The following is a 26,065-nucleotide window of genomic DNA, read 5'->3' as shown; positions in this document are numbered from 1 at the left end:
TTCAACAGGTTCTATATAAGCGATTCCTTGTTTCTGTAGGTCTGGCAGTAATCAGGCCTGTCTGGCCATTGAAATTGCTAAAAAAAAAAAAAAAAAGTGGTTAATTACAACTTAATGACTTACTAGGAAAAGGGATAATTCTTTTTTTTTTTTATAGGCCAGGTTGTTTTGAATTGCTTTATTATCTTTGCCTGGCAGTAAAATGTGTTTGTTGATCTGAAACAATAAAGTTTCTGATCAAAAGCAAAAACTGAAGATCTGCGAGAAGGAAATACTTTTTCACATCACTTCAGGTTTAGTTCAAATTCTTCAGCCGTCTTCAACTTCTCTAAGTTTGACCTTCTGCAGTAATTCTAAGACGTGCTTATACAGGCCTTAAATTGATTGCAATTTTCTTCTAATTTGTGACCTACTGCAGAGACAAAAGTTCAAGAGATTGAGTCACTGCATTGATGGCCAATAAACCATATGCTTTAAAAGTAAGATGTTAATTGGTTTTGGCTGCTAAATACTTATAATCCTATTCTACTATCAGTTTTTACTCCGACAATGTAGAAATCTTGATTTGGATTTCGATTAGCGGACACTAAAATAAACGTGCACACGGTTTTATCAACACTGAGATTCACACAGCAACCAGCTTAATGATTTTAACCATAAGATTTGATTTTTCTGCAGCGTGCTGCTTGTTCTTTTTATGAAAATAAAATGGCAACATCTGCGAACATCTGACAAGTAAGATGTGGAGGACACGCTCCAGAAAAGTCATTAATATACATTTTTTACAGTTTGAATAATAATAATAAAATACAAGAAAGATGCTTGTGTGCATACCGCTCATCTGAAACTTCACAGGGAGCCGGCAGTCGCATGTAGAGACGAATTGACTATCTGGGTGGGAGAAACGGCAAGAATAGGGATTTGCTGTGTCTTGTGAAGCACCTTCATTCATGCGTAGCCCCAGTGACCCAATAAATCATGGCCCTCAGGCTTTTGCATCCCATCTGCATCCATCCTGGGCGTCCACGGTTTGTGAGAATGTGCAGATCAATTGTGAAAGCGCTCCCTAAAGGGAAGTACGCCACTGTGCTGTTGCAGGTCTGAGTTTCTGGCTTCTCTGCTCTTTTTGCTGGGTATCTTTCCTGCCAGCTGTCTGCCGAGTAGAAAAATGAAGTGAGGCCAAAATCCTTACTGCCAGACGAAAATAAAGCTGCTTTCCTGGTATAGCAGCGAGTAAGAAGAGATGTCATCTCACCTTACGGTACATTTCACAAACTGTGCTCGCTGCTGAGGTGCTGAGCTTCAGGTCTTACAGGAGACCTCTCTGAGGGAAACGACTGTCCAGAGTCTTGTCTCTCTGCTTCTCACCGGCACTCTACTTTCAAATATCTTTTTGTCCATACCTTCTTTTTTTCCCCCCTCTTTTCACTGAGTTGATGGTGCATGCCTTTCTAGTTTACCTTGAAGGAGAAGCTCTGTTCAAAGAATATAAGAAATACAAGTTTTGTGTTGCCGTTTATGGTTTTCTGCGTGGAATTGCACTTTTTTTTTTTTTTTTTTTACTTTTTTCCCTACCATCCCTGCATCAGTTCCAGCTCATCTATGTGAACCACCATCTGTACAGAATAAACTGACCCAGATCTTAGTTGTGATGTGCTTTACTTTTGAAATGTATTACAGAGATAGTCTTTGCTGTTGTGGCAGTAGTTTTTTTTTTTTTTTTTCTTGCATTTTCTGACGATGTTGTAAACATGGGTGTTTTGCAGGCAAAGTAGTTGGTTTTAGTAAAGCTTTTGGATGTTTTCATTCAGGGGGAGGGGCAGAAGGGCAGAGAGCTTTTCTGAGTGTATGAGGGTTAGACAGATGGCCTGTTCTGTTTACTCCTTTATATTTCAGTCAGTTATGATCTTGTTTATTCGGTTGCCCATGGACACTGATGACATATTTGTATCACTTTTGGAATCGGGCATATCTTATCAAAGCACATAAAAATAAGGGAATAAGGGTGAAGTTGTAACATAGGAGTAGACTGAAACAGTTTGGAGTTGTGTTTTTCAGGAACACTGAAAGAAGTCAACTTGCTTTGTTAAAATTCAGTTTTATAAACATTATTGTTAATACTCTGCCTTTGGAAATTTGAAGAGTATTGGTTTTTTTTTTGTATGAAATTCTTATGGTATTTTAACTTCAGATGAAAATACCACAGTTTCATAGTGTTGAAATATTTACACAAACCTTTGAAGCCGCTTTAAATTTACAACGGGAGCACAACAATCACTCCTGTCTTTTCTAAAACGTTCTATCTGGTTGATTGTAACGACTCTTATCCATATCAATTTGTTTGCTTTGATGCCGAAACTTGAGCAAAAATATAGAATGAAAATAGCAGCAACTGGAAGTGGTTATTGCACAGAATAATATCCAGAAATGCACATAGGCCAGACAACTGCTTTTCTATTCTAGGTCAGCGATTAAAACTACATTGTGACTCAGAACGAAGCTGCTGTACAAATATTTGAAAAAGCACTAAATAAAAGCATCAGCACTATAATATTTGCTTCATTATTATTATTTTTGTGGGCGGAAGCAGCGACGACCCTGATAAATGAGTGTTTACCGAAGCAATGTGTGCAACACTGCTCTGCCGCTTTGGATCTGAATGGAACTTGAAAGGTTCTGGGGCCACTGATGGTTATGAAAGGCCCCAATCTTCCCATTAAACACAGACCTAGTCACTAACCTCTCCTCAGGGGCGAAGAGGCTTTAGTAACCCAGTCTATCCATGTTGACCTGATTTGGTTTGTGTCAGTGTGTGTTTTTGTGTTTATACCCCATGAGTGTGTGCATGAAACAGATTAGGACGGTGGGTGAGTGGGTCTCTTTGACTGCCGACACGTGTGTCTCTCAGTGAAGATGTAGGGCACTGGGAGTTGTTATCTTTTTTTTTCCAGAGTGAGAGACCCACATTGCTCTGCACATCCATCTCCCATCCCCCATCGTTTTAAAAATGTGATTGAATCATTTCTTCAGCAACTTAAGTTTTTTTCCAAGAGATTTACTCTGAAAGGATTAACTGCTTGCCTCTCTGTGGACATCCACCAACAATAGGTTATTTTTCTGGTGTAGGCAAACAGCTCCTAGTGCACAGTTTACAGTCACTGCTTTGCCCAGTCATGCAGATGGTTTACTTTCTGCTAACCAAAGCAGCCATCTGGAGATGAGCAACTTTTTTGAATTCACAATATTCCAGGACTGGCCAGATGGATGGAACATGCAGGTGCACAGTGAACACATGTACACTTGTCACATGGTTGATTGGAAATGAACAAGTCTAAATGAGTTTGAGGAAACAGCCTTGTGTTTTCCCTTCGTTGGCTTCACATAATGCAGATCCTCCATTCGCTATTCACTGCATCCTGGCCGTCGTCCCAGCATCCCCTTGTCTCTCAGGGACGCTGTATCTGTTTCCCCCAATTTGTTACTTAGCCAGGTCTTATAGCTGCAAATGTGCCAAAACCTGGGCCCAACTACAGGTTGCATTAGTCTGAAATAATAAAATTCATGATAATAATAATAATCATTGTAGTGAAAAGGAAAAGTAATTCATTTCTTTTCTGTTCCTGGACTAACTGGAGTACCAAGTCATTTGTCAACTTGGCAGTAGTCAGACAAGACATTTTTTTTCGCCCGTCTGCTTTGATGTTGATTTGTATTCATAATGCTGTTTATGGTGTCAATAGATTTACTTATTTAACGACAGAAGAGACAACAGAAAAGTAAAAGATTAATAGTATTTTTTTTTGTTGTTGTTGAAGATAATGAAATGAGAATGGATCAATAAATATTCAAATCTAAAGAAAAATCTGCTCATATATTTGAAATGTATTTTTCCTTACCACTTATGATATTCCAATGCATATTTTGTTATTTACACGTTCAATGTTTTTTGGGCTGTAATGTTCTCTTCCATTGTAAAAATAGCTAAAAATGTGACTAGCAGCAACAGCGAAACATTGAATCTGATGATGAAATGCCCTCAGCGTCTGGCTCTGAATATCTGATTGGACAAAAAACAGAGAGTTTCTGTACTGATGCTGATGTTGGATTGAAATGGTTTGATTTCTTCTAGAAGAAAAAAAACAAGAAACTATGACACTGCTTATCAGTATGCTGTGTCACTCTCAATTTTTCTTTTTCTGCTCTCTTCACAGGTATGCATATTCATAAATTCTTAAGTGCCTTCTTCAAAATCTAATGGAAGAAAAATTGTTAACTGGGCCTGCCATGGTGTCCAGGCTGCCAAAGTTTGGTGGGCGCCCCTCAGGCGGTGGGAATAGTCCTGTGTGCAATGGCTCCACACAGTCACCTACATCTGTGCAGGATGGCAAGACTAATTCACATGGAACACGCTCAAATGGTCTGATCCGGCCCGCTCCACCGTACCTGAAATGGAAGAAAGACGATGGTATGAACTCTTCTAGCCCCACCACACTTATGATTCCATGGGATGGAAATGAAGAGAAGGCACAACACCATGTGCCCTCATTACCTGAGGTGAAAAGTAACTCTCAATCAACACCTAAGATGCGTAGGTCAGGTACTTTGATGGTGGCTACCTCCAGCCCAAAAACTGTTCCCAAGCAACTGATGAAGATAAACCCCAAAGTGACAAAAGTTGGTCAAAGCCAACTGAATGGGCTTTCTAAAGTAACCTATAATACTTATGGCATTCCTGCTCGAACTGGGTCGGAGTCGCGCCTTGTGCGGCCAATGTTGGGCACCAGCTCCCCAAGAAGCAATTCTCAGGATAGCCTATCACAATCCAGAGACAACCGGAAGATCTTGACGTTGGACCACATGGTGCGTTCAAACAGCTTCACTCACTTCAAGCAGATTCCCTCCCCCAACTGTGAGCCGATGACACGGTCCTTCTCCTTTAATCGGGCTGTGGAGTTGGCCAAACCCCTGGCCAACACTCAACTTCGGCCTCCTCGCAGTAGTTTCCTCAAGCCACCACGGATCAGCAACGGAAGATTCTGTTTAGGACTAAGCAGTAACCTTGGAGATTCAGGTTTTCAGTACAGCAAAAGCCTTCCAACTGACTCCTCGTTGCCCAACCCATCTTACCCTGCCATGCCCACCACTCCACAAGGTTTGAGGAAACCTCAGCTTCCTAATTCTGTTCTCACAAAGTCACTGACAAACAGTGTGGGATCTTTAGGTTACAGATCGGGTTCAACCACACAGGGTAAACAACAGACATCTTCGTTTCCACACCAGCCCAAAGAGGGTGTTAGATCTTCTGTCTTATCTGACTCTGGTGAACTTCTGAGGATATCTAAAAGGTCTGAGCCAACCGATGAAGATGGGAAAGCAGATTCATCCAGTTACAGTGGTGGAAGCTCTGGAGTTGAAAATGGCACTCATGGCCAGAGCTCTGTCCAGATGGCTACCGAGACCCTGGAGGACATGTCCTTATCTTCTGCCTCATCGCTGGAAAGAAGTGACACCAGTGAAGAGATTCTAGATGATTGTGACTCTGCAGGAGATGTTTTTAGTGATGGAGACATTCCTGCCAGCACTACTCAAACCATCTTGCGGAGGTCTTCCAATGACAACACAGGCTGGGAGCCTGTAGGTCTGACAGGTACAATACAAACCAAGAAAATGATTTTGTTTTCTTTTTATTTTAGATTTGACATGACGTATTGCCTGTGTTTAATTGCTTTTTATAGAAAATAAAGAAGAAAGCCCGATGCAGAAATTGCAAGAATCTACGCAGGATTCGTTGGTGTTGTCTCCTGTGCAGAGTGACGCTCCTCAGGGTTCATCGGTGGAGCTGTCTCCCTCCAATAGCTCTGGTGGGACCTACATGTGGGATGAAGAGGGTCTCGAGCCTCTTGGGGAGCTCAAGTCTCCACTAGCAAGTTATGAGGATTCTGAGATCAACAGCATGGTGAGGCCCATAATTCCCAGTGTATTGATTTTAATATTGTGTAGACTTTTTAAAAAATCTTTAATAATTAATCTTGACTCTTATGTCATAAACGGTTATTTACAAAAAAAAGAAATTGATTTCCTTCTGTGTTCGCATTTCCTATCCTCAAGCAAAAAGAGTTTCTGAGGACACAAGGTCTTTTTTTAGAAAAGCTGTTTGTGGTGAACATGTGCTGACTAGAAGTCTTGATGTGATCAACTTTGCCTATTTGTATTAGAAACATCAACAGGGGATCGGCTTTTATTGCTTTTTCCAACATCTGTCTTCTTTTTTGACCAAACTCTGTTTTCATTAAACGTCACATGTGCGCTTCAAAATCGGAAAAACCGAAGGGTATCTGAGAATGCCTAAGCAAAAAATGTTTGGGGAGAATCTGACACCTTGCAGTGCTTTAGAAAATATGTGGTCTGCTATTTAATTAATGTCAGCTTATTAACACCTACTTGTACTGCTACATGTTAGGTCAGGACAAAGTACTTTCAGTGACAATACACATTGTTTACAGTATGTTTTTTTTTTGTTTTTTTAACCACCACATAGCACAATAAATAACATTAGAATAACTAAGCTTGTTTACAAAAAATACATTTTGGTTAATGGTTGTCATTCATTGAAGTTAATGGAGGTGGGTAGAGTAGCCAGAAATTGTAAAAATATATATATATATATCACTCAAGTAGTAGTGAATTTGTATGGTGTCGTAGAGCTACCCCTAGAAATACTTTTCAAAAAATTACTCAAGTAAATGTAACTAGTTACACTCTTCCTATGGTATGTTTTTATTTTACTCTAAAAAAAGAAAGTGAAAGGACATTTTACGTTTTTATCATTTAGTTTAATCTTTTGTGCACTAAAATTGCAAAGACTTGAATAAAAAACCTGATATGAGTTTAGTTTAATATGTGTTCTACTTAAAACATATTAATTGACTCTGTAAACTTACGTAAATACCATAATCTTCATGTCAAAGTATTTAAATGAATCCATAGAGCCTTGAATTTCCAAGGTCTGTAGGATCATGTTTCAATTCAGCATGAAAGTTCGGTTTTCATTAGTCGATTATGCATTAATTATGTTGTGCATTTATATTTCACATCTTAAACCTTTTTCAGTAATGCTGTTTTACTGTGCAGAAGTCCATTAATCCATTTAGAGGTAATTTACATCAATTATGTAAAAAGTAATGGGACAAAAAAATAGCGAAGAAGAGCAAATTGGCATGATTCTCTGCTGCAGGTTTTCACCGGTGTTTTGATGCCAAGGCCGCAAAACACCGGAAGCTAACGCTAATCTGCTTTTCTGGCCTTACTTTTTCTCTCTGTATACCCGTACCAGGGCATCTGATCTTGGTAATGAATAAAGAGCTTTAGAAAACAAGCTGGAATTTAAATTATGTAATAGGCTTTGGGGCGTTAAATATGTTCATATTATGATTTTGGAAGAACTCCTCTGGACAAATAGTGGAGTTTATCCCAAAACATTAGACTTATAGTGACTGGAAAAACCACAAGGGTACGATGTGTTTGAAACGTTTTCGTGAACTGTCTGTTTTTGCTTAATTTTGTCGTTAGTGCAAGCACACATGGGTTTGGCATGTGTTTACGATTAGGCAGTCGCGCAGCATGCCGTAAGAAGTTGGTGTGTTCTTATGTGTAGATCTGTTGAAGTGTGTTCATAGCTGGGGGTAAAACAAAGAGCTTGTTTGCTGTCCAAGCTTAATGAAGAGAGTTTCTAAGAAAACAACTGCTGTATTTTGCCACCTTGAACTCTAAACTAATCTAATCTCTCCAGATAAAACTATACAGCACAAATGTTTTCATAATGTCTCAATTAAGGCATTAGTAGGCACTTAGTAGAGGGCTTTAATTGGTCTATAAAAAGCACATTATACTGATTACATCACTCAGAAGAACTGCAGCGTTGGAAAAGAACTGTTCGTTGTTTAAATGTGAGCAAACAAACCCAAAAGAGAAGAATCATGTGGTGGAAAACAAAATTTCCTCAACGCCTCTTCCTTCTCACTTCCATCTTATGTTTACCAGTATAGGTCAGCAAAATAAAATATTAAGAAAAAAATCTTAAAATTTTTTAAACGCACACTCTTCGTGAACAGATATAATTGAGAGACGCCTTGAGGAAATTGTGCTCAGCAACAAAATAGCCTTCCTGATATCTGGCGTTGTTTTATTTTTTATTTGTGTATTATTGATGTACGTAAAATTTCTGGTTTGAAGAAAGCAAAAATCTCTACAAAGGTTTCTCTCTGATTATTATGTCACTTAGCAAAACTAGATGCTTTCACTAATGTTAACTGAGCTAAAACAGAAAAAGTTTACTTTTGTTTAATATCGTAATAAAGGAAAATATGGTTGTGGTTTTTTTGGGGTTTTTTTTTAAACCCACAATTTTAGTATTCAGACAATAAGTCTCACATTGAGCTGAGTATGTAGGCCATTCCTACATCAGTGGTAATGTTCATTTTCCACCCTTTGGTGGTGCCATGTGATCTAACATCCAATAAATCAGCGGAGAACTCATTTAAAGCACTAATGTGCTTTTGGTAGCTTTCTTCCCTTTGGAGTGACGAAGGAACACGGTTCTCACTTTGGGGTACTGAAGGTCTGATGAGTGAGTGGAAGCTGAGAGGTGAAAAAGAAGTGAAGGGGGTAAAATAGGAAAAAGGGCAGAAGCAGAAAGAGAGCAGATGTAGTGGCTGATTGCTGATGTGTGAAGATTGGCTCTATGGGGAATCTGCCTGTGAGATATTTAACCAAGCTATTTGATTAGAGGAAATGAATCCACTTACTGTAATTGGATGCACTGAGCTCCTCTTATCCCCACCCTTTTTGCCATTTTCTCTCCATCTGTTTGAATCTAACCCCTCATCATTCCCTTGTTCTCTTGAGTAAATAGTTGCTTGCAAGGAGCTAAAGAAAGCAGCAAATGTAACTCTGTACCAAACCAGTGTTTTGTGTCACAAACAAGCCTTTGGTTCTTGGAGATTCAAGAAGCATGATATTATGGTTTCATAACTTGTTTGAGGCGAATGCATTTACAAATGCGTCTCTTGGCAGATTCTTGCTTCGTGTTTACGACTCCAAAAAGATCTTGGTAAAAGGAGGAGCAGGTTGGTAAATAACGTTTATATATGTGAAAATTGTTATTTTCACATATATAAATTATTTCTTGCAACACAGAGTGAGTCAGAGATATACCTCCTCATTTTTTTGCTGTGGTCACGTCGCCAAACTGCAGTGGCTTGTTCAGCCCACTTGGAGGCGCTGTGCATCCTTAAAACACAATATGAGCGCGCTTCAAAGCTTTTCTGTTTTCCGGTTTGTGTCTGCCATCCCTTTTTTTTTTGTGTTGATTTGTGACCGTATCTGCATTCATATAGCTTTTTTTTGCAAAATTAAGGAGTGGGCTACCAGAGCTCATAATGAGATTCCCATGATGTGCCAGGCAGAGGAGCACAATACCAGCTTTGAAAAGTAGCAGCTGAAACTGAAAGCTACATCTCACAATTTCTGAGTGTTTTTTTTCTTTCTTTCTTTTCAATCCTCAGCTCAGTGTATCAATAGCATCTGCAAGCCTGGACAGATGTTAAAGTTAAGCTTTTAAGATATATTTTAACGTAGTGAGATTTCTAGTTTTGATTTGAAGTAAACAAGGTAAGCACAAAAAAGTAATATGCCAGTAGATATTTTCAAAAGATGCCTTGAACGATTAAGCTTTTACTGGCCAATGCAAGTTTTCTGTTTTCTTTAAGATCTGACCTGCTGATTCTGATTTTTTTTTCTAACTAAAAAAAAACATCAAATAATAAGAGCTGCAGGTTCTTTATCAGAGAGAGTAGCTTTGAATTACATCTGGAATTACAAGATTATCACCGTTTGTGCATCGGTACATGTGTCCGACACGTCTAATCTAACTGATTTTTACCACCATTTTTTTATCAACTACCAAAAGAGTGCACAACAGAAAATTATTTTACTGGATCCCTTCTATGACTGAAAATACGGGGAATCTTGTGTTTGGTGAATTCAGCATAAACTAAACAAAAAATAATAATAAAACAACTATCCAACCTGCAGATTAACAATCAGATCCCATTAAAAGAAAATATGGAGATATTTTTTTCTTGCGTTTGCTATATTTTCTGCTGTTTATTTACTTCTGGTTTCAAAGTTAATGATTTTCCTATTATTGTATCGTAATACATTGTAATGTTAGTGTTTGTGTATAAAAATGTCATCCATTTTCTACCATTCTGCTGCCATCTTGGCTTCTTTTGCCTTCAAATACATTTTGTTTGCCTGGGAATTTCTTTGCTCTGTCTCTTTCATCTTTTCTACCCTTCTAACAGCTGGCTAAAAAAAACAAAAAACAAAACAAAGCAAAAGACGTACTTTGGTTGTGTAATACTCCGGCTTCTTACTGTGCCTTTTCTCAAAGCTTCAGAAATGCTCGAGCTTTTGTCTTATGCCTATTTTGTTTTTTCCCACCGTTAGGCTTTTGTAGCCCCAGGTTGAGACACGTTAAGTCATTAGTGTTTAAATGAATTAAGTTCTTTAGTCGTTTTGTCCACAGAATGCTCAGTCTTTATTGAACGTGCTTCCAGAGTGCGAGCTTCGCCGTTTCATTGATGAGGCTTGGAGCTCGTCTGCCTCTGTTTGTGTTCTTAAATGACAGAAGCAGCTATTTAAGAGAAACTTTGGCGTTTTTATGTTCCTCCGCCCTTCATCACCACCACAATGTTCCTTTAAATGGCCATTTCTTGGCCTAATGTGAAGAAGCGGAATGGCAATAACGACAAATTGCAAAGATGAACACAAAACCACTTTTCAACATCAAAGCCAAGTGGCTTAAACTAAATCAATATATATTGATGATAAATTTCTCTGTCATTGCTGTGGCTGGCCATAATGTTTTCCAGTTTCCAGTATAAGAGTGCAGAGAGTGCTTTACCTTGCTGCAAAATATAGTATTGGGGAAAATAAACGAAACATGATTACTTTGGGTGATGGATGTACACCAGCCAGCTGCAGTCATAGATGTGTAGCCGCTAATAAGGGAGGTTTATAGCTGTCATATCGTTACAGTGTCATGGTCAATCAAATCAGTTCCACAAGTAACTCGGTGAATTAATTTGGTTTGATACACACATTAATAAGCATTAATTAATAAACGGGTCATTTGTTTAAGAAATGTTATTCGGAATGTGAAAGATATAATAATTTATTCCAAATTGTTAACCGTTTACTTCTGTTGACAACTTAATTCGGCCGGAGTCTGTGTTTGAGAGCCACAGCACCTTGGGACGACATCAGAGATCTGGTCCCTTTTCTAGATAAAATTAAGTTTTGCATTTCTTTTTGAATTCAAGACTTCAGCACCTGGAGGATAAGCTAAGATGTATGGAAATTAAGTTGGTTTCCGTAAGCGGTGATCATTGGCAAAAGTACAAATACCTGCTTTAATCATCATAGCTAAATGACCAGCAAATTATTAACCATAACAAGCAAAATGAACAAAAAGCAAACAAATTATAGCACTATCGACATGTTTTCACTTGTATAATTGAAACACTGAAGTAAAATTACATCAGGATAATATCCTAGTAAACTGAGACGGACGAGAAACTTTCGCACTTTACCGACCACTGACTTTGGTGTCTTTTCTCTAAATCTGTTTGCAAAAAAGAGAAAGCTGCAAATGACGTGCCTGTATTTTAAATCACGTTCTATAGCTGGAGATGTACTTTAATACACAGTTTTGATACATACAGCGAAGGGGAGCTGGGAGAAAAAAAAATTGAGGCCTAGACAAGCATTTTCACATAGCGTAGCTATTACTGAAATTGTAACCATTTGGGCACATCATTGCGCCGTATTTCTTTCTCCCTTCTACCTTATTCAACATGCAGCAGTCTCATTACATTTCATGCCTGCTACTCTTCTGTATGTACACTTTCCAGCATCGTTGTCCCCTTTTGTCAGTGTTGCTGATTTTTGGCGAGGCTTGTGTGCCTGACATCAACTTGGAACACAAGTTAAAATCACTTTCCAGATTACAGCCAAATGTAACGTGATTGGAAGATGAAACCATGGATTTATCTACTACATTTAAATGCCGTCTGTAATTTGTCATCAAATTTTCAAGTGTTCTCGTTCCATACATTACACCATGAATAAAACTGCACAAAGTATTTTGCGGTTTGCATACATGTTGGACAACAAATATCGCAAATCAAATCATCTTGGAGCGATAAAACGATGTGTAAACAGCTGAGACACCTCGATTGTTTGCTGTGCCTCTTAACAGCTTCCCGTTCTGGCACATTTCATTTTGTTATCTAAAGGTCAGTCTGTTCCTGACTAAAATTGTKTTTTTTTTTTTTTTTATCACAGCCGTACATATGTGGCGGTTCGGTACACAACGCAACATATATACAGTGCTTTCACTGTGCCACAACAGCGTCTTGTTATTCTGTCAGCAAAACAAAAGAAAATGTGAAAGATAGATAAATCATGAAAAAAAAAACACACAGCTGAATCAATGGTTTTCTAACTCTATTTTATTCCTTGCTGCAGCTGCCATCATTCATTTAACAGTTTGGCTCAGTGTGCTTCCTCTGCATCGCCTGTGTCTGTCCCCGAATGTTTGCCTGCGCGCCGCAGAAAGAAAAGCATTTAACCAAAAGAAATGTGATTTAAAAAAAACAACAACAAAAAAAACTCCCAATATCCAAATGCTATCTACAGATTATCATATAAGTGTCTTATATTCTTTTTGTCTGTACTTGCCTGAGCCTTGTTTCTATTATTTTTTTCCAACTCTATAGTCAAACTCATGCATTGCCAGTGATCAGCGGTTCAGGCTGCATTTTGAAATTGCGTAGATAAGTAACAGTAGCTGTTACATCTATTAAAACAAATACAACATATTGAGCTGCAGCTTTCCCTCCTATAACGAACAGCCGTTGTTTCGTTGTTTATAACAGGGGTCTTCAACTTCAGGCCTCGATGGTCAGTGTCCTACAACTTTTAGATGCGTCTCTGCTTCAACACACCGGAGTCAAATAACGAGGTCATTAGCAGGACTCTGGAGAACCTGACTGCCCAATTCTGAGGAGGAGATTCAGCCATTCGCATCATGTGTGTTGGACCAGGAACTTATCTGAAAGTTGCAGTCAACCGGCCCCTGAGGCCTGGATCTGAGGACCTCTAGTCTATAATATCAATTCTTTGTCTCTCAACACTTTGTTCTAGTTTGACCTTTGCTTTGCACTATTGCTGCTCTCGTACCTATGCAATTTGGACAAAAGGTGCTAATCAGAGAAAGCTGTCTAGCTTCTAGCGTTGCTAATAAATTGTAGCGACTTTTACATCCTTATGGATTAGGGTGAGGTTTTGTCACACCCACAATTGATTTCCTGATTGTGTGCGCCCACCCACGGCTGCGTTCAGGATTCCTACACATTTTTCATTTAAAAAAATCTATCTTTTTTTTTTTTTTTTACTCTAATATCCTGATTGTTTCCCTCCCCCCTGCATTTTACAATAATTCTGGAAGAAGTAATCACTTTGAATATGCTTGAATAATAGATGAGTATTATTATTTTTTAGATTTCACAAATAATGAAGCGGGCCGGATGTTGAAATGAGGTTCTGATTTCCAAAATTGAATCAGTTTAAAGGCTTTTACTGTTGGACTCGTCAAATAAGGATTTGGTTCTTTTCATCTCCTCCTCTTCTAAATTAATAGTGCATAAACCAGCACATTGCAGTATGATATTCAGTAAAAACTATGCATATCTGAGTGGAATGGGGTGTTTCAGGTGTGCTAAAAAAATAGTTTGACTCAGAATCTGTGCGGTAAAATCTGGTCGTGGACACAAACACGGAGAGGTCTGCCAAGACCTTAAATCAAGTGCGATGGAGCAGGAAAATATCTTTTGCATTGAAGAAAATGGATTTGGAGGACCAGCTAAGAGAAACGGCTCGACATAGTTTTCACGCGTGATAAAGTATTGGAAAATGTTCATGCTCTGGTTCTTATTTATAGCCCTCAGTAGGAAATTTCTCAAACAACCAGCGAGCATAGCGGATATGAAAACATTGCTGCTTATCTATCCATAAAATTTGACTGGATGTCTTCGATTGAAATGGCCCACCACTCTGTTGCTACAGCCGTGTCTTTATTCTCATGAAATAGCTGTTTTGTTCTGCATAATTGGTTTGGTAAGTGGCTTACAGGGACATGCGGAAAGGACTGGGGCAGATAATGCTCTCTTCACAAAGGCCACCAGTGACTCCAAAGACAGAGAAGAAAAGTTTTATACTTGTGAGACGGACGGACGGCTACCACATAAGACATCCATCATCTATGCTTTATGTTGCCCGTTCTCGCTCCCACTAAGAATAGCGAGTATTTTACATTGCGAGAATTGTGAATGCATGTCTGAGACTTCTTCAGAAAGTAATCGTTAATTAATTGTGAAATAGGCCTTTCCAGTGCCAGACCATAGAAAACAAGATTGAAATGTCTGAGAAACACTCAGTCAATATTTCTTTTGTGTGTGCATTGATTGATAGACACATAACCTCAGTTTAACTTGAGCTTTTTGGATGGGTTGAGAGCAGGATGCTTTTGTTTCCATTATTATGTTCCCCAAAATCTAGTTTAGCCTGTTGGGATGAAAAGCTTCTCCTGCACATCCTCAGCTGCTGGGGTTGCACTTGGACTTTTAAGTGTTCAGTGTGCACACTGCAGACCTTTGAACTGAAACTCTCCCAGTGGATCAGAAGGTTTGTTTACATGGCCAAGAAGCATATTTTACAAAATTAAAGTGATAAATACTGAAGGTGACATTCAAACTACACAAAGTTTTAATTGGATACAATTTCAGTTGGGACTTTGTCACTGTCACCAATATAAATAGTGCGTGGTTATGTATGCAAGAAGAGTTTTAGATTAATTTTTCATCGACAAAACTTATCCATTTTATTTATTTACTGAGCTTTCTGCACAAACTAACTGTACCATCCTTTGTGCTTCATGTACTGAAATTTGACATATTTCAGTACATGAAAATATGCACATGAAAAATATGCAAAGTATAATGCAAAGTATAATTTGCATTATACTTTGTACCACAGTGCTCAGTGAAAATCAGAGGCCTGTACTACAAAGTAGAATTTGTATCTTACTGATGTATCTTAAGGTTCAGCTGTGGGTTTTTAGTGTCATTAAACTTGTTCGGAGCGACGATGGATGATTCATTTAAAGCCTGTTGTCACTTTAAAGATTTGAAACTTTCGTTTATTTCATATTTTTGTTCAAAACCATAAAATATTTTCTTGGCCCACAGCAAGCAGCTTGGCAAACAGCCTGTAATAACACTCACCTATATTTCTGTGGATATCTTCTAGCAAATACTCAAATAATTCAAATGTTCTCTTGCATTTTTTTGGAGGATCTTAACGTCTGCATAACTTGAACATACATTTTTGTAACAAAGGAAATAAACAGGGTTTTTTTATGTTTATTTGTTAGAAAATAGTATTTTACACATATCACCAAGATCTGGCAGAAACACACCTTGAACACATTCAGTTAAAAAGAAAATAAAATGTGCAATCATACAGAGTCAAATCTATGAAGGTATCCATTAATGATGGGACAGTCAGACTTTAATAATTCTGGTAGCTTTGTGTCCAATTAATTTAGTTTTGGACTTCTGCCAAAAGAAAATTATTCAGGAAGTCTTGGTTTTTGTCCAGGTCCTATCAGCTGTTCATGGTATTTTTAGTGAGGAAAGGTTGCATATTTCCCATGTTAGCTCTGTCTGATTGTACAGGCATGCACTTTCAAAATCAGCAGCAGCAAAGGTCTGTGGCAAGTCACTTGATTACATTTCACTTGTACTTCTTTAGGCGTTTTGAGTTCTGCTTTTAGGAAAAACCTACTTAAGCAGCCAGATCTGGATGTGTTGGCAGATTTTTTTCTTTTTCTTTTGAGTGTCCTCCACTTGTAAGCCACATTAGCTACAGTTTATTATCTTAATCCACTCTTGCAACACCTCTACAAATCCCTTACCAAGCCCATAAACTGCTACGTCATTCTCCTTAGTCAGCTTTTTCAATCTCATGACCAAATCAAACTGAACGTCAGAAGTTTTAACAGGACAATACTCTTAAAACACTTAAAATGCAGAGGAATTACGTCCTTATGGTTAGCACCTGATGTTATGCTTGGAGCGAAACTGGTCATAGCAACATGGTTAAGATAAAGAGGAAGACATAAAACATGGAATAAGAAGGAAAGGGAATGAAACGGATGAGATCCGTCTTATTCCACATGGACGCAAAAATTCCACCCACATTTTCTCTTACACTATTTGGAAGATGGTGGAGTCATCTTTTTTTCATCATATGCATCATCGTCTGAAAGCTCAACACCAGTCACTTATTGTGAACACCAGTCACTTATTGTGACACACACTAGAAATTCAATAATGTCTAATTTTGCAGTTGTGTGTTCTTGTCAAAGCCGGGGCTATTTAATTTCAAAGAGCAAAAAAAAAAAAAAAAAAAAGTCATGAAATAATAATAAATGAAGCTTTGAACTATTGATTCTTTTCTCTGCCTTTGAGATGCTTTATTTTGAAAGCATCTCAAAGCTGCATCTCAGACTGCTGCATAATTTGAAGCTGATATGAGAAGTGTTTTTGTTGGCTTTTCAAAGCCGAGTGCATTATCATTCATAATTGGGTGATTTTTTTTTTTTTTTGAAAAACCTGTACTGTCATAAATATCTTGATATTCGGAAAACCATACTCGAGAATGCTATTTAAAAAAAAAAAGGGGGGAATCTTGAAAATACGTATAAATGTTTGCTAATTAGCTAATTTTAGGAGTGGAAAGACATTTGGTTGTGTTCAAATAACTATCATCAGTTGTGACGTTAACTACACCCAACCTACTTTGAAAAGGAAGAAAACAGTATGTCATAGACCTTCAATGTACATCCATTTAATTTCCCGCTAACCCAAATAATTAAACAGGAATCATGTGGCTGCATCTAAAAGCTTCCAGATGAGTTGAAGACGCATTAAAACTGAGCACCAAAATTAGGAACAAAGAGAACTGAAGTACTTTGAACATGTCATGGTTGTTGGACCCAAATGTGGTGATCTAAGACTTCCAGAAACTGCTGGTCCTCTGGGATTTTCCTGCACAACCATATCAGGTTTACAGAAAATGGTCCAGGAAGATGGCAAATATCCTAGAGTGGCAGCAGGTGTACGGGCAAAAATCCCTGTTTACGTCAGTCATCAAAGCACATTGGGCAGAATGGTTGGAGATAATAGAGTCAGCCATATGCTCAAACCATTTATGCAGAATATCATCTCTGGACCAATGATGTATCAAACATTGAAGCAGCAGAAGATGACCCCAACCTGGAAACTTCGGAAACGACTCTCACGAGCTCCCAAAATATAATAACATGAGACTAGAAAAACGCTGCGTGATCGGATTTCTCTAAATTTGAGCTGAGATATTCAGATTGTCAGAAGTTGGTGTGAACCTGAAATTGTGGATTCATCTTGCCTGATCAGTTCATTGGTGGTGAAACGGCTACTGGGGATATTTTATTGGCCCAGTTTTGGGCCAATTGAGGATTTTTAAGCTCCTCAGCCTTCCTGAGTGTTGTTATTCAGCATGTCTATCCCTTTATTACCTCAATGTACCCACATTGATAATGAATTCACTTTACTCCAATGGTCTTTATAGCCATAAGATCTTACTTTAATATAGCACCTTTGGGGTGTGGCAGAACAAAAGACTTGCATCATAGTTGTCCAGTCAAAATCCCTGAGGACTGTGAGTGGTATATTCTTGAAAGGCTTTAATATTTGCACCCAAAGACTTTGTATTTTGTCTGCCATTTGTCACTTTACTTTTGCTGCAGCTTCCTTTTGCAAAGTAGTAAAATGGATGTATTGTACTCACAATGTCTCTGCTGTGTTGTGCAATACTATATGGAAGTATTACCTAGAATTTTGTGATTCACAGGACATCTTGAACAACCTGGACCCTCTGGAAACTGGAGATTTGGACGATAATGATCTCATGCTGGATGTGGACCTCCCAGAGGATAGCTTGCACGGTCAGCATACACACCCGCACGCACGCACGCACGCACGCACGCACGCACGCACGCACGCACGCACGTGAGCTTTCTGGTGTTATTGCATTTACGCCACATAAGGCCATGATGAATACTTAAGTTTCTGTTGCTGGGGGTTGTCCATTATTTTTGTATAAGCGCAAACCTCCAGCAAAACTGTCTTATCATAAATGTAAATTAATACACTGCCAAGGCCTGTGCTTTCCATTTCCAGTAGTTCTTCTGTGGGATATAATGGTTTGAATAAATTGCCTTGGGTGCATGCTTGCCATTGCAACATCCATTAAAGAAGTTTAATAGATTCCTTGTTGTGTATTTCGTCCTATTACTCTTTAAATATTTGTCTTTTTTTTTTTTTTTAAAGAATTGTTAAATGACAACTCCAGACTTTGACTGAATGCTCCTCCGCTAACTTGGAACAGTTTCTCTACCCAGCTGTCTGGCTTTGTTTTATGAACAGATGCACACAGATGTGCATGATTGACAATTACTGTTGCGTGAGAACCAGAGTGCACTTATATAGAAGCGGCTCAAACATATGTTTCCCCTGACGACAGCGGTTCGATGCTGGCGTGATTGCTTTAATAGCTTAATATCCGCACCTCACATCGCCAACTATCGCATCTGTCAAAGTCTCCTAAGTTTTCCTATTTTCACTCCTCGAATACAAACATGTAGACAGCGATCTCATTAAGACAGAATAAATGGTTTCTTTGTGGGTGTTAAAGGTAACCAGGTCATAGTATTACTACATAATAACAGTGTTGACATCATTATGCCCCTTTCAGGTTGTGTTGCATTATGTTATTTTGGTAGAGTGAAAAGAAGGGTCGAGGATTGACCTTTTCCTGTCATGAAATATAATGAATTCTTGGAAATGAATTTTCCCTTGTCATTCTTGAAGCCAGGCGATTCATTTCTAATGGGGTTTAATGCAATAGTTCGCCGTGAATGCACTCGCCAGGCTCGGTTTGTTCAAACAAGGCTCCCTTTAGGCGCTATGAAATTTAATCTGTGGAGTATGTCTGTTTGCTGTCATGTGTGTATGAGCGTGCAAAGGGGCATCTGGACACCAATGGCTCCTTATTGCAAAAACTAAGGAAATAATGAGGTGGAGCATTGTGTTTCAAAGACGGTTTTTCTGATGTTGGTAGCGTCCCGCTTTTTTAAAAAGCTGCTTTAAAAGACTTATCAAACCATAAACACATTTGCTGTGGTCTTCAAGCCCAGAATGGCTTGTTGTCATACAGTCATGTCAAGAAAAAAGGTGAAGTCTGAGGTTTTGCTACTTTTTGTATGCATTTCCTATTGTTGAGATTTTCTTAGGGTATCATGAAACTTTCTATTTCCTCTTTACTGTTTTAGACAGTTCCATACACCTGAAATTCTCCAAATCTTGTCACATTACAGCCACAGATTTCTGTGAATTTGATGGTATTTTATGTGATAGACCAACACAAGATGGTTTATAATTGTAAGAATTTTTGCCATCTTAAAGTTAAAATGTTAAAAACTGCAATTCATCCTTTGCTATACAACAACAAGGCAATGTTTTTTTTCCCTTTGGTTCCAACAGCAGCTAAAATAGACAAGGTTCATCCTTAGTGCTAACCAAAAAAAGAGCAGGAAGTGAACTAAGCTAGCTTTTTTTAGATGGCTTCAACAGAAACCTGGAAAACAACTAACAAACTTTCAAAGCCGGATGTGGAGTTTGTAAGCAGTCATCTCCCTGTTTCTGAGAGCAGGAGGTGGCGAGCGGGAAGAGAATGTTCACACTGCAGGAATGTAAATTGGAGCGTCATCTCTTCCTACTCCTTTGCGGGCAGCAGCCATATTTATAGCTCTTACGTGTCACGGGTAGAGTTTGTGTCACGAGAGGCGAGGCAACGGAAGCGCACACTGAGGAGTTCAGCCAACTCCAGCCCACGGGGCAGGCAGTGCGATTTGGCATGGAGAAGGGAGATTCTTCTAAAGATCCTGACACAAAACAGGAAAAGGAAAAGTAGAAAGGAAAAGAGAAGAGAACTTGTGTTATGTTCTCATCCAGCTGTCAGGCTCCTTGAAAGGAGAGCGGCCTCAGCTTTGCACTCTCCCAGCTGGCGACTTCCTTCGCTTGGACACAAACCAGTCACCTCCCCTGCTCTCCCCAGCGCCACCACAGCCGACTCTCTCTCTCCTCTACCAGCTCCAGTTCCTAGGGAGTTCCCAGAAAAACAAGGCCGTCAACAAAGACGGGGGTCAGACAGCCCAGGAGCTGGGCTGACTTTTTTTTTGACAAATCATCAGCTAACTGGTCAAGGTCTCAATTCTCTCCAGTCTGCTCCTTTGACTTTGTCTACGTTCATGGATTTTGTTTTATTCAGTTTGTATTTCTTCCTGAAAGACTTTATCTGAGCTGAAAGGAATCATTGGAGGCTCCTTAGTTCCTAGGAATGTGACGGCTGCATATCAGACCGGCTGTCTGCTGACGCTCTGGGTAAAGTATGCTTAACACGGCTGCTGAATTTCTTTGAATGAGGTTTGCTGTCTTTATCTGCTTCTTACTTCTTTGAGCGTCTCACACATAAAAGCCAAAGGTCATTGTGGTTTGCTGGGAACCACGCTTTCTCATCTGTCAGCTTTGTTACCGTCATGGTTTGAGACGTGACTGCGTAAGTGTCGCTGCATACGGAGTCGTTGGGAGTTTCTTTTCAAAGAAGAGAGAGGAGAAGTACTTTCTTAAACTTGAATCCAGCTTTTTCTGTTCTGCCCCAAGTATAAGTGCATCACACTTTTTTTTGCCTCCCCATCTCTCTTGTCTCTTTTTTATATTACTGATGTCTCACCCATGCTCCACATTCTTTCCCTACAGACTTTGACAGGATGTCTCTCATGGAGGGCTCAGACAGAGGTAGCCGACAGGGGCAGCGACGCAAGCAGCACCGCTGGAGTGGCCCAGATCACTTCTTCCATGACAGCAGGTTGGTCAGGCTTACAAATAAAAAAAAAAAATGAAGTGAAGAATAAAATTAAACTAGCAAAACAAATACACCAAAGCAAACAACATGACTTTTTGTCCTCTCTTTTTCAGGCTTCATTTCCTCAGTAATTACGACAATCACAAGACTTCCAGGTTTCCTTCTCGTCCCGTCCAGTCTGATGGGAAGCAGCCAGTCTACAAACCAATGCTGGATGAACTCACTGTGGAGCACATGACGCAGGACTGCAGCGTGCTGAGGAATCAACTTCTCAGGCTCAAATCATTACTTCAGGTTAGACCCACCACCTTAAAAACATGCCTATTTAGCAGCTGAAAGATCTCAGTTTGCTTATGTCGTCGTTCTGTAGAAACAAAATGGGTCTTAGTGCTGTCAGTTATTTTAGCCGCAGTTGCACAAACATCGGTTTGTGACGCACCGATCAGAATTGTGGGTCTGGTCTCCGTTTTTTAGACTTAATTTTGTCACATTCAGATTTATTTTCAAAATATAACAGAACATATAAAATGCATTAACATAAACATAGGGATTTTATGTTTGGACAATTATTTTTTTCGGTGTTGCGATATTGGAAAATATAGTCTTGGAAATCCTGTTTTTTTTTTTTCCTCTTTACATTGTGTCACATTCACATTTACATATTTTTTGTTCTATCAAAGCAGATCTCTCTTGCAAATGAGATCTTGGATCTCAATGAGACAACCTGTGCAAATAAAGGTCAATAAATAAATAAATAAATAAATAAATAAATAAATAAATAAATAAATGCATTTGTAGGTTGAACATGAAAGACTTGCCAAATTCTCTCCACAAATGCCTAACATTATTCTGCAATTTACCCCAATTTGATGTTATTTGGTTGGCAGGCTCATGTTTGAAACTTCCCGGTTTATTTATTGTACAATCAAGTACTTCAGTGGCGAATTGTTGAGCCATACGAGTAACACGGCCTGGCATGTTTTCTTCATGCTGACCACCAGCTTGGTCACACACTGCAGTGGGATGGCATGAACCAATATTTGCCCAAAGATGCCAAAGTTGATTGAGTTGGTCACTGGTATGAACTGTATATCAGATCTGAACCCACGAGTATTCAGCGGTCAGCACTGTAAGCACCTACATTCTGGAGGTAGTTGTGGTAAACCACAGTCTAAGAGGGCGAACATTGACATTTTGAGACGATGGAATCTGTTCTAAGAATGAAGATTTGGGGTGAAGCCGGTTGCAGAATACTGTCACAATATCTGCCTGCTTTGAGATGCTGCTTTATTGATGGCACACCTTGTATTTCTGGTGAGAGAGATGCCACTACACACCATCCTACCGCCTCCACAGAAACACAAAGAAGACAAACAAAAACTAACTTACTTTATTTTTTTACTAATTATTAATATATTTTCTTGCATTCCTGCACTCATTAGTTTTTAATATTAGTAGCAGGGGTGATGTGTGTTAAAGATAAGTGGCTGTAAAACAGGATTTTACTATTACTTATAGAGTTGTTTTTTTTTGCTTCTCTTAGCGTCTTATACATATACAGTCATTGGTATTAATAAAACTGCAATTTGTGTGTTCCTATGTTAACGCTGGTATTTTTAAATGGCTTCCAACATTTTTCCTGACAGCGGTTTTTATCAACAAGATAAAGCAGAGCGACTTCATTATAATTATTTTAGCCTTCTCGTTATCTGCGTTAAGGCTCACTCTCTCTTGCTCTCTTGCAACCCGAATTATCTGCAGACGTGTCGTCATTTCGTGGAGATGCTGGTTAAGACATGCATCGCAAAAAAAAAAAACTATAATGCTGAGGTGGTTCAATTCAAAAGCAATTTTGGGAGGGATGAACACAAATGCCGGATATGCTTGAAAAGCCTTATGCAATGTCATTACATGTCAAAAACATTGGGTTTTGCCCTTTAAAAATAATACTAAAATACAGTGAGATTAATTTTAGTTTTTTTTTTTTTTTATGTGACATAATCTTAAAAAGTTCAAGGGACATGAATAATTAATTTAATGAATCCCGGAGTGTGGTTGGAAACCTTTTTTTTTATACAACTGAATTATTTAAGAACCTGGTACAAATAAGATTATATACACTTTGAAACCATAAACAGTACATTTCTCAGACCATATTTGAGTTAAAAACTGTAATTCTTCCTTTGTTACATGACAGAAACAAGGTGATATTTTTCCAACAGCAGCTAAACCAGACAAGGTCAAGTTTTAGAGCTGACCAAAAATGAGCATGGAGTGAACTCGGCTATTTTTCTACATGGCTTCGACGAATTAACTGCAGACATGTCTCAGCATATTACAAGAGAAACTTTGTAAATAACCTCTTATATCTCTGTACGTATTTTGACTTCGGTTTTAAACACTCCAGTCATACTGTAAAATAGTAATAGTTGTTGTTGACTTGGAGGTGTCTGCTGGTTCTTTCGTTTATCAGAAAAAAGTTTTGACTTTTGAGATTTCCCAAAACATTGATATTTACATTTGTTTTGAATAATATCTGTTTGCTGAGTTTCCTTTACCTCACTGCAGAGAAAGTCAAACCCTTCGATTGCATTGCCTCAGGTGCAAAAATGTTTCCTTCACCATTAACAAACTCTCATCATGTTTTTTTTTTTCTCTCTCTCTCTCTCTTTCTTTTGAGCTCAAGGCACACACCGTGCAAGCAAGCCTGCTCTAGCTGAATCTAAATTTATCTTTAGCACATTGCTCTGAAATTCAAAGTTCTTTCAGCTTTGGCACGATTTAGCTGCACAATTCCAGCGCAACTTTAACGAGCGCCAGACTTAACGTGCTCTCGCGGCTGAGTGACAGAACGATAAAGACCGAACACCTTTTGCGACAGAATAAGATATGCCATTTGATGCCTTACATTTCCACTTTGAATAACTGTAACTGACATTTTGTCTTAAATTTTTGACGAGCTTTTTTTTTTTTTCAAATTTTGACAACAAGCAATGACTGTTACTGGAGTATATCCCTTTGAACAAACAAAAAAATTTGTTTGGTGTTGTCAGCAGAAACACCTTCAAAAACTGCTGCTCCTATGTAAGCTCCCTGAGGTGAGGACAGCTTTTGGATTCAATGAAATAAATATGTTGAATATTCGATCCCATACTGTGCCTTTGGTTTGCAGCACCGTTGGCTGGCAGATCAGGGTCAGAGGAGAGTCTGTGCGGAAGAATGAGGTTCTTTCACGGCTGTGAAATATTGCTTTTGAGGCATGCCTGAGGCAATTGATTCAGCTCACTTTGTTCTCCGCATCTGTTTGTTTGCCCCCCTCTGTGTGTGCGTGTGTTTCTTCTGTTTCAAGCTTGAAGAAACAGGGTCTCCAGCAGATGTTTGTGAGCAGACGGAAGACGATACCACTGTGTCACAGGTAAAGAAACTTGAGGTTTTTTGCAGTGTTTTTGCACCAAATACAAATCAGTGTACAATGTTTCCCCCACACCCCACCCCATCTAATGTTTTCTGCTAGTAGTACTTCATGCTGTAAATGTCTGTGCTTTCAGATGGAGGCTCTGATTAAGGAAGTGCAGGTGCTCAGGGAGGAGCTGAGGGGTAGAGACAAGACTATAGCTCTGCTCACTCTGCAGTGCCAACAGCTACAACATCGTCATCAGCAGCAGCAGCAGCAGTGCAATCAAATGGTGAGTTGGTATGAACAGGATTGATACATATACTCATAATGTACTCATTAGAGCTTAGATAGGTGTTGTTGTTCTGCTTTATGTTATACACTCAAATAAAACTTTTTTAAAAAAACTAGTTTTCTTAGGCTGGAATAAAGTCTAAAACTAAATAGCCAGAATGTTTTGAGGAAATTGTACACAGCTTCCTAATCAAATCCAATAAGAAATGAAAGGTGCGATTGACTTCATGTTTCAGTAGTTAAGATGGAGAGAGAAGCTCCACGTTGTGAATGTCTGCATGGGAGCAAAGTGCAACAGTCTTCATCATCCATGAAGCAAAAAACTGTGGAAAATCTGGAGAGATATTCCACACGATGAATATTGTTGTTATAAAATTGTTGACAGAATCGATTGTGAAAATAGCAGTTTAGCGGTTTTGTCTCATTTTCCGCCACATGACCCCGTCACCGTGTTTTACAGTAGCATATGTTTGGGGCAGGAAGGCTTCTGTGTGGTGCCTGAAAAGCTGTTTGTTGTGCTATGTTCTGGGAAACTTCTTGAGACTTTCGTTTAACAATGGCTTTCTTCTTGCTGCGCCTCCATTCAGAAAATATTTGCAGAGAGCAGCGTTAATGGTTGTTTTGTCGACGTGCTCTTCCACCAGACCTCCAAAGTTACAATAAGCCTTTTGTCTGCTTTCTCTTGTCTGCCCTGTCAGTTTAGTGAACGCCATGCTTTGCTAAGTGTGTTGTGTGCACACAATCCAATTTTCTGTCAATTTTTTGATAATTGACAGAGGATTGCTTTATGAGATATTCAAAGCTTGGCACATTTGATTTATAACCTAACCCTGCTTAGAACTTCACAAATTGTTGTTGACTTATGTTCTCTGCAAAACATCTGAGGCTTTTACTGAACAGCTGGATTTCACTGAGGTCAAATCACACAAAGATAGTCTCTGTTTCCAGATTAAGTCACTTTTGAAAGAAAGTTAGCATCAGAACGCTGCTTATATTTAGAGGTATTGGAGTTAGGATGTTGGAAAGCAAATGGCTTTCACATTTTTCAAAATTTTGTTTGTAAAAAATAATTTAAAAAAAGTCAAACCCATTTCCTTTTTTTTGTTGTTATGGTTTACTTGATTCTGCCGTAGTTTGTATTGGTGTACCACATAAAATGCATTAAAAGTTTTGGCTATGACATGACAAAACTGAATATAATCTGATAATTTAATTTTGATAGATGTT

At 38.8% G+C, this 26,065-nt stretch overlaps 1 protein-coding gene across 5 annotated transcripts in view; it reads left to right on the top strand.

The window, feature by feature from the left end:
- Positions 1-26,065, top strand: part of ccser2a (coiled-coil serine-rich protein 2a) — a 61,385-nt gene that overhangs the window by 8,199 nt on the left and 27,121 nt on the right. For all 5 annotated transcript variants that reach the window (XR_535541.2, XM_008429216.2, XM_008429219.2 and 2 more), the window contains 7 exons: positions 4,212-5,647; positions 5,736-5,956; positions 18,079-18,172; positions 21,045-21,153; positions 21,264-21,444; positions 24,500-24,565; positions 24,699-24,836. Coding sequence is in view for 4 of the 5 variants with exons in the window: in XM_008429216.2 (XP_008427438.1) it covers positions 4,255-5,647; positions 5,736-5,956; positions 18,079-18,172; positions 21,045-21,153; positions 21,264-21,444; positions 24,500-24,565; positions 24,699-24,836 (2,202 nt within the window). In the remaining variant the exon portion in view is untranslated. The remainder of the gene's footprint in view (positions 1-4,211; positions 5,648-5,735; positions 5,957-18,078; positions 18,173-21,044; positions 21,154-21,263; positions 21,445-24,499; positions 24,566-24,698; positions 24,837-26,065) is intronic.

This window comes from Poecilia reticulata, linkage group LG15 (assembly GCF_000633615.1).
Source record: "Poecilia reticulata strain Guanapo linkage group LG15, Guppy_female_1.0+MT, whole genome shotgun sequence".
In the NCBI taxonomy this organism is placed as follows: Eukaryota; Metazoa; Chordata; class Actinopteri; order Cyprinodontiformes; family Poeciliidae; genus Poecilia; species Poecilia reticulata.
This window is presented reverse-complemented; position numbering and strand designations above follow the sequence as displayed.